Source organism: Zophobas morio, unplaced genomic scaffold (assembly GCF_036711695.1).
Source record: "Zophobas morio isolate AGI-343-1 ecotype UQ-CSIRO unplaced genomic scaffold, CSIRO_AGI_Zmor_V1 ptg000008l, whole genome shotgun sequence".
Lineage (NCBI taxonomy): Eukaryota > Metazoa > Arthropoda > Insecta > Coleoptera > Tenebrionidae > Zophobas > Zophobas morio.
In genome coordinates, this window is record NW_026972113.1 from 15,148,738 (window position 1) to 15,158,423 (window position 9,686).

Sequence of the window (9,686 nt, forward strand, 5' to 3'; positions counted from 1 at the left end):
CGCCGTCTCCTTGGATTCGTAATTGTCTGTTATACTTTTGCAAAAGTCCTTGTAGCCGTCACCTAAACACACAGCGAATACTTCATCCTTGCCCTTTTCGCCGTATACTGCGCAGTCGGAATCGGCGTCATCGCACTTTTGTTCTTTCATATCGTCTTGGTTTTTACAAGGATTCTCACAGATATAACACTCTTTTACGGCGCTAACTAATAATAAAAAATAATAATAATAATTGTTGTTTAATAACAGATTAAAGAACTTACTCTTCGGAGCCCAAGACACAACTAAAACACACAGGAAAGTAATCTGGCACGTTTTCATCGTGGAAGAGAATTTTCTTTAGTGGTGAAGTTAAAAACTGTGGGTTTGTTTATATACCAGCTGTTATCACATTTTTCATAAACGCGCAAAAACAAACGAATGTTTTTCGATACTTCTACTATATCGCTTATTTATATGTATATGACTCACTAATTGATTTCCAGTAGGTACTTCAGCTTGCACAGGCGTCGAGTAATCACTTGTCGTGTATGTCAAGGCGCGACCTTGAATGGCGTTCGAACGCAGTTGTGTTTGCCGCTTTGTAGTAATTATATTATATGGAAAAAAAGATAATGACGAAACTTTAGCAATCTAAAGACTCATTTGATAGAGTGAAAATAGAATAGAAATTTTTGGCGACTACGTTTTTCCGGAATCGCCCAAAATATACATATTCTTAAGAAAAACGATACGATTAATCAGTACTTTCGACGTTCGTCTGCAATCTTGGTTTGGGACCAAGACCTATGTTTTAGATTCAGAAATATACTCAATATGCTCAATTTTTCGACAGGTATGTAGAACTTTTTGATCTTTTCCTGAACATTTTTCCAAATTTAACGTTGGTTTCGAGTTCCGGAACTTTACGGCTTTATTTTTTCGGAAAATTATTTAAACAAAAATAGTCGTAGGTTATTTCGACGGAACTTCTCTCGCCTCTAAAAAAACCCTCTTCTTTGAAAAATTATAAAATTTTTGGAATTTTTTTTTCTGATAGCTTCTATAAAGTAAAAACCAGTGGCGCAAATAATACTCTGGCAGATTTTAACTTGAATTTATCAATTCTTTAATTATTCATTTTTTTTGTTTCTTTAATTTTTCGAGTTCTCAATATTAAATATTTTTCTAATTTTGAATTTAGCAATTTTTAAATTTTACAATTTTCCGATTTGAGTTTCTCGAGTTAACATTTTTCGTTTTTTTAATTCTTGGTTTGTTCAGTTTTTCGATTTGCCAACTTTTGGATGTTTTAGTTTCTGGATTTTGCAATTTTTCGATTTGCAATTTCACAAGTTTTCAATTTTCGATTTTTCGATTTTTCAGTTTTTCATTTCTTCAGTTTTTCACTTTGCAATTTTTCATTTTAGTTTTTTATTTTCTTCATTTTTTCATTTTTCCTGTTTCCCGGTCTTTGATTTCATAATAATTTTTCTAGACGGATGGGTCGGGCTTCTCTTTTGGTTTTATTTTTTTAATTAATACTTAGTTTTCTTTGTGTAACAATATTACTTAAGAACATATTTCACATGGTTTTAATTTCTCGTAGAAAAATAAGAATTTTACAATTAAGCTCCGCCCCTCGGCTTACGGCGAATAAAAAAAATTGAGAAGGGGTGGGTGGGGCTTATATTTTGCCTTTTTGTCTTAATATAAATACCCATCTTTTCATAAAGAGAAACTTAAAAAAATGGTTCTTGCAAAGAAATATGGTCTGCCAACTAATGAAAACTCCATTACTGTTTAGATCAGGGTAGGTATGGGTGGGGCTTAATCTTTGGCTTTAATTTTTTCTTAATATACATAGTATTCTTTAAATAACATGATACTCAAAAAATGCCTTACATGGTAGGTAAGTTCTTGTAGAGAGATGTCCGCTCCTTTGGCTCTCGATGATTAAAAAAAATCATCACAAATGAGATAGGGCGGGTGGGCGGGGCCTGTATTTTGCCTTTTTTCTTAATATACGTAGTCGTCTTTTAAGAACAAGAAACTTAAAACATGTTTAAAATAGTAAATTCTTGTAGACAAATGTGGATTTTGTAATTAAGCCCCGCCCCTCGATCTGACAACGAATGAAAAATTCATCACAATTGAACATTGAGATCGGGGCGGGTATGGGTGGGGCCTAATCTTTGGCTTTAATTTTTTCTTTATATACATAGTATTCTTTGAACAACACGATACTCAAAAACATGTTTTTAATTTCTCGTAGAGAAATAACGATTTTGCAGTTAAGCTCCGTCCCCTTGGCTCACGACGAATTAAAAAAAATCATCACAACTGAGATCGGGCGGGTGGGCGGGGCTTCATTTTACTTGTTTTTCTTAATACCTATGTGTGGGTTTATTTCGACAACAAGAAACTTAAAACATATCTAAAAAGTCAATTTTTGGAGAAATCAACTTAAATCCTCCACTTTTCTTCTACAACCTCTTTAAATACGGCAAAAGTTTAACATCAAAGTTACTATCAACGCCAACTTGGCAACAGAGTTGATGAATGACAATTAATTCCAGAAGTTTATTACCGCTTCAATTTTTGCAAAACGCCTACTATTCTTCTAGAATCAATTACAATTTTTGGGATATATACGGAAATTTATTTTTGAAATCGCATATTTCGAGCACCGTCAAAAATTCGAAGGAATTTTATTTCTTGACCTTTAAAATCACCCTTTAAAATCGCAGCCCCTTTCGATTCCTTAAAATATTTTTGCCAAAGTTCTAAAAAAAATAAAACAATTATGAAGATGTGTTATTTTAATTAGAAAAAATCTAATTGATGTGCAAACAGTTACGCAATAACTAAAATTACAAAACTTCTTGTACTCTTTAGTCCTTTTTCTTCTGTTTCTTGAAAATCTCGTCGAGTGGCATGTAGCTGTTACATAGATCTTTATCAGAGCATTGGTAGCACGCCCTGTCGTAAGATATAAAGTCGTCTGTAATTTTTTCGCAAAAGTCCTTGAATTCACTACCTATACATCCAGCCTCTTTGAAATTGATTTCCAGAACTCCAGCTCGCATAGGCATCGAGTATTCACTTGTCGTGTATGCAAACGTGCGACCTTGATTGACGTTCGAACACTGTTGTGTACGCTATGAATTAAAGCGACCTTGATGCTCTTTAACTGTTAGACTAATTTGAAAAAGTAAAAATAGAATTGCCTGCAATTTAGACAACTTCACCAAAAGCTCACTTTTTGTCAATGAATTAAATAAAATGTTTGATCTTGACAGTCAAAAAGTACCAAAATAATTCCTCATATATGTCGAAAATCGGGGTTCCCATGTGCTGGGGACAGTTTCCAAGGAACAATTTTTCTAAGACCAATTATTATTCACTAGACGGTGGACAATTTATAAAAATATCTAATGCCTCACTGTTTGAACGTGAGGAAAATACCGTTAAAAACAAACTATCATAAGCGAACGATAACGAGCAATTGTGGGCTCATCGGCTTGATAAGTATAATTGTCAATTGTTATAACTACCTAGCGCTTAAATGATATGATACTATGCAACTAAAATGATAACAAATATTATTTAAGAAAAAATTGATCCAAGGTTATTTCGACGGAACTTCCCTAGCCTCTGAAAAATCCCTTTTTTTTGAAACATTGACATTTTTGGAATTTTTGTTTTCTGATAACCTCTATAAATTAAAAACCAGTGGCGTAAATAATACTCGGGCAGTTTTTTTTAGCTTGAATTTTTCAATTCTTCAATTTATTAAAAAAATATATTTTTCCAAATTCTAAAAAAATTAAAACAATTATGATAACTAAATAGTATAGCTAGTATCAGCTAAAATAAGATTGATTTTGGTAAATGATATATCTTCTAAGAACAAAAAGGGTGGGTGGGCGGGGCTAAAACTATAACAAAACTAAATTTGGTCCCGCCCACCTTCTTTCTCCCTTTCACTGACTTATTTTATTTAGTTTAAAATGGAAATTGCAAAATAACGGTATTGCATTCTCGAATTTTTTTGCGAAAATGGAGTAAAGCCGTTCCTGATTTAACCAATAAAATTGACTGATTCATTAATTGTTTTGAGTGATCCTGTATTAGCAAATCTAAAAAATGAGATTCTTAATATGATCAATAAAAAATTGGTCTAAGGCTATAAGTATAGTCCGATAAATACAGCTTTTTAAAAAAAATATAAAATTTGCTTTTACGATTTTCGTTTTGTGATAACGGCTGTAAAGTAAAAACCAGAAACATAAATAACACCCTTTGTTCTTCAGCAGTAGGTAATAGCAATCTGAAACTCAAGTGTTTATTTATGTTAATACATCGAAAGAATGTCACCTAGAAGTTAGTTTGATTTGAATGAGTTTATTTTCTTAAAACAAGACTAAAATTATTAATTAAACCACATTCCAACAAAATGTTCTGAATATAATAAATTCGATTTTGAACAAGTATTTTCTTTAATCAGAAAATGTCGTTACATCCAATTCCCCAATAAACAAAAATACAAAACTTGTGTTAATATATCTTTAGTCCTTTTTCTTCTGTTTTTTGAATATCTCGTCCACTGGCATGTAGCTGTTGCACTTATCTTTATCAGAGCATTGGTAGCACGCCGTGTCCTTAGATTCGTAATTGTCTGTTATACTTTCGCAAAAATCCTTGTAGTCGTCACCTAAACAAACAGCGAATACTTCATCCTTGCCCTTTTCGCCGTATACTGCACAGTCGGAATTGGCGTCATCGCACTTCTGTTCTTTCATATCGTCTTGGTTTTTACAAGGATTCTCACAGAGGTAGCACTCTTTTACGGCGCTAACTAATAATAAATAATAATAATTGTTATTTAATAACAGATTCAAGAACTTACTCTTCGGAGCCCAAAACACAACTAAAACAAACAGTAAAATAATAATCTGGCACGTTTTCATCGTGAAAAAAAAAACTCCAGTAGCGAACTTAAAAACGTACTTATATACTAGCTGTTATCACAGTGTTTACATTTTTACTTGAAAATGTGTGCGATATCGCAGGGAAGGTCTACATTTCTTACAATTTTAAAATTTAAAACAGCTCAAAATGACATTTCCTTGAAACTTTACGCGATGATTTCTTTTTTTTTTTTTGATTTTCATGTTTAACAAATATTTATTTTGACGTTATTCTAGTCTTTTGTGTTACGTAAGCGACAACTATTATGCGACAGATATGCAAAGAAAATAGTTTGTGATAGCAGTTAATAAATTATAGATGAGAGTTTAGCAATGTAAAAAAAATCGAAAAAGCAAAAATAGAATTGCTTGCCAAAAAAAAACAAATGTATTCGAAAATCGGGGGACAGGTTTCAGGAAAAAAATGATGATTTTTAAGACCAATTCTAGTTATTTAAAAATTCGAATATGCTCCAGTTACATATTGTAGACGGTGGAGAATTTATTATAATATTTATTAACATCCCACGCTTTTAGCGTAAGGCAAAAACCGTCAAAAACACTGTCAGACGAACGATAACGAGCAATTATGTTTTGATAAGTTTAAATTCTATAAAAAAAAAAAAACACCAGGGGACTTCGACTCATTCATTTTTTTTTCTTCGAGCAAAACATTTTTCCGATTCTTATAAAAACACAAGGGGTCACCAAGATTATTGTAAATTCTTAAAAAACAACAATAGGAACCTCCGAAATCTCGTCAATTTCTTTCAAAAACAAAACACCAGAGGCATCCTGGATTTTTTTAATTCTGTAACAAGACACACCACAGGGTCCTGAGACTCTTTTAAATAAAAAGAATACTAGAAGCATTCGAGACTATTTTTAAAAAATTTCAAAAAAAAACACTGAGAATCAAATTTTGTAAGTATTAAACGTGATGGAGAACATGAAATTAGTGCTATTACTGTAACACAAATGCTACAAAATAAGAATTGTGTTTGACGGAAATATGTATTAAAATACATATTAAAATAAGTGCATAATTATAAACTATTAGTTAATTTCATTTTTTTGATTTTATATTTTCTGACATAAATTTTTGAAATTTGTTAGGTAATGACTTAATATTAACTAAACTATAGAAGCATGTTGTTTGATAAAATTTTGAAATGGCGTCATCAAATTATTTACGTGGATGCAACGGAATTATTAAAAAAAACAAATATGTAGACCCACAAAGACTTCGGATTTCTTTCTTAATTTTTTTTTACTCGGTCGTGGTTGCAGCCCCCGGCGCCAATTTTTCAATGAATCAGTAGTCAGGGAACGTCTGCGCCCCCGCCGCTCTCCCCCTCATAAAGCGAGGTGTCGCTAATTTGTACAAAGTGCAAATTTTATCCGTATCCAATTTGAAGCGTCGAAAACACCCGCCCTCCGCCACTTAGCGCCGTTTGAAGTCTCTAGGGCTCTCTTTTCGGTTCCTGGCTCGTACTAAGTAAGTTGTTTTAATATTTAATATACACATGCATATTTATGAAGACTTTTTTAGTTGACGCGTACGTATAAAAGTGACACTACAAGAGCATGCTAATGACTTATAAGCGGCAAAAGCTCAAATGTGACGGGGGGCGTTTTAAAGCAATTTCATCGAGTAATCACTTTTGCTTTGATTTAGCTTTGCGGAGCAGAAGTGGACGACGTTTCGGAGGATGTGTGTCTGTTATAATCGGATAGAAAAGTTCGAGCCAACTTTGACGGTAAACATATTACTGCTTCCGCTTTCCCATATTCAAATGACATAACTCAACCTGTGGCAAGGCTGCAGATGGAAAATGGGCCGAAAAGATAAATATGGAGCGGTCGGACGGGACTTATTCGAAGAATGTTTTTTATAGGAAAAGGGATTCTCAAATGCGACGGAATAAAGATAATTTAAGTTTAGAGAAGCAGGGGCGGCTCGAGAACTTAACTTATGTTAGGAATATCACGTGGGTCAAACGCTAAACAAAATTGGAATAATCATCCCAACCAATAATAAGGTGACGTCATCTCCAAAAATCATCATCTCCCTCGCATGTATTTTATGGATTCGTGTTCAGTTTTTTCTCAACATTCAGATTTTTGGGAAAATAATCAAAATTTCAAAACTTTGAAATTGAAAAATCGAGTCCTCTGGAATTTTGTAAACGTTTTAATGATATCATACTTAGCATAATCATTTTGCCGAATAAATCCTGTCTGAAATATGTGAAACCTTGTGACCCAAAAAAATCAATAAATGAGGCAATTTATTCAAAATCAATAATGGTGAACTTTATTTTTCCAAATATTTGGGAATAGAGTACTGTTATTATTAGTGTAAGACTGTATCTATCCGAATTTACGTGGCCTTGGAAAAGTGTTGGTCACAAAAAAAAAACACTAGTATGTTTCTTCATAAAATAATTAAAATAAGAAATTCAAATTATAATTTTTTTTGGTATCATTTCCTTCAATTTTTCAACTTCTCGATTTTTCAATTTTCCGTTTCTTCAGTTTTTCAAATTCATTTTCCCCATTTTTTAATTTTCATTTTCTCTATTTTTTTCCATGCTTGTTTGGATTTTATAATTTTTCGTTTATTCAATTTTTCAAATTTTCAGTTCCTAGGTTCCCAATTTTTTAATTTTTCAACTTTGACATTTTTTACAGTTATACAAATATATTTGGTTTTTCCGATTTTGCACTTTGTCGATTTTTAAGTTTTTCAGTTTTTATATTCCGATTTTTCAAGTTTTCGTTTCTTTAATTTTTCAAGTCCTTGATTTTTATTTTCATTTTCCCGATTTTTTTATTTTCTTCTTCTCAAACTTAATATCACAAGTCTTCGTTTTTTCTTTTTTCTTTTTTCGTTTTTCATTTGTTACTTTTACAATTTTTCCGTTTTTTTTATTCGAAAAATTGAAAAATCGCAAAATTGCAAATCGAAGCACTGAAGAAACGAAAAATTGAAACACTGAAAAACTAAAAATAGAAAAATTAAAAATCCAAAAACTGAAAATCGATAAATGGAAAAATCCAAAAAAAGAAAAATTTCACTTTGAAAAAATAAAAATTATAAAATCAGAACATTGGGAAAACCGGAAAATTGAAAAAATAAAGAAGATAAAACACCGAAACGAAAAATTGCAAATCGAAAATTGAAGAAATGAAAAATTTAAAAATTTAAAAATAAAAAATCAAAGCATGGCGTAAAATTAAGGAGTCAAAAAAAATTAAAATTTACAAATCCAAAAATTGAAGAAACGACAAATTGAAAAAATTGACGAAAATTATAAAATTGAAACATTGAAAAATCGAAAAATTGTAAAAATGAAGAAAATGACAATCGAAACGGAAAATGGCAAATCGAAAATTTGAAGAAATGCAAAATTAAAGAATCGAAAAATTAAAAAATTAAAATAGAAATATGTATTTTAAATCGGATTATTAAACGAACGAAAGTTTTCAATTTATACCTTTTCATTTTTTTCATTTCTTATTTTGCAATTTTACAATTTTACAATTTTTCCATGTACCGAAATAATTGGAAAATTAAATATCGAGAAAATGAAAAACCGAATAATTGAAAATGTGAAAAATTTTTAAAATGAAAAATTTTTAAAATGAAAACTAGAAAAAATGCAAATCAAAAATTGAAGAAACGAAAAATTGAAAAATCTAGAAAATGAAAAATTTAATTTGAAAAAACGAGAAATTAAAAAAATCAACAAACTGAAAAAGGGAAAAATTGAAAACCGAAACATTGCAAAACGAAAAATCCAAAAATTCTAAAATTTCACATTGAAAAATGAAAAACGAATTCAGAGGGATTAAAGGAACAAAAAAAAAAATGAAAAATTGAAAAATTGCAGATCGAAAAATTGAAGAAACGAAAAATGGAAAAATTAAAATTGAAAAAACAAAAAACTGTAAAACTGAAACATTGAAAAATCGAATAACTTAAAACAAAAAATTGTAAAATTGAATCATTGTAAATAGAAAACTCAAATCGAAAAATTGTAAATTCTAAAAAGTGTAAAATTCAAAATTTGGAAAATTGAAAAACCGAAAAATTTAATCTTGAAAAACCGAAAAATTGCAAATGGAGGCGCTGAAGAAAGGAAAAATTGAAACACTGAAAAAATAAAAATACAAAAATTAAAAATCCAAAACCTGAAAACCGAACAATTGCAAATCGATAAATTGAAAAATCCAAAAAAAGAAAAATTTCACCTTGAAAAAATAAAAATTATAAAATCAAAACATTGGGGAAACCTGAAAATTGTAAAAATAATGAGAATAAAAACCGAAACGAAAAATTGCAAATCGAAAATTGAAGAAATGAAAAATTGAAAAATTTAAAAATAAAAAATCCAAGCATGGCGCAAAATTAAAGGGTCAAAAAAATGAAACACTGAACATTTCCAAATCCAAAAATTGAAGAAACGACAAATTGAAAAAATTGACGAAAATTATAAAATTGAAACATTGAAAAATCGAAAAATTGTAAAAATGAAGAAAATGACAATCGAAACGGAAAATGGCAAATCGAAAATTTAATCTTTAATTTTTAATCTTTAATCTTTATTGATCATTCTACAGGTAAAAACTCAGTCACAAAATTTGAAGAAATTCAAAATTAAAGAATCGAAAAATTCAAAAATCAAAATAGAAACATTTTAAATCGGATTATTAAAGGAGCGAAAGTTT

General features: G+C 30.3%; 1 protein-coding gene across 1 annotated transcript; it reads right to left on the reverse strand.

The window, feature by feature from the left end:
- Positions 1–4,500: 4,500 nt before the first annotated feature.
- On the reverse strand, positions 4,501–4,961 carry LOC135124896 (uncharacterized). The gene is made up of 2 exons (XM_064050113.1): positions 4,892–4,961; positions 4,501–4,840 (listed from the first exon to the last, which is right to left on the reverse strand). The coding sequence occupies exons 1-2, from the start codon at positions 4,950–4,952 to the stop codon at positions 4,551–4,553; spliced, it is 351 nt and encodes a 116-aa protein (XP_063906183.1). The 5' UTR covers positions 4,953–4,961; the 3' UTR covers positions 4,501–4,550.
- Between the last annotated feature and the right edge of the window lie 4,725 nt (positions 4,962–9,686).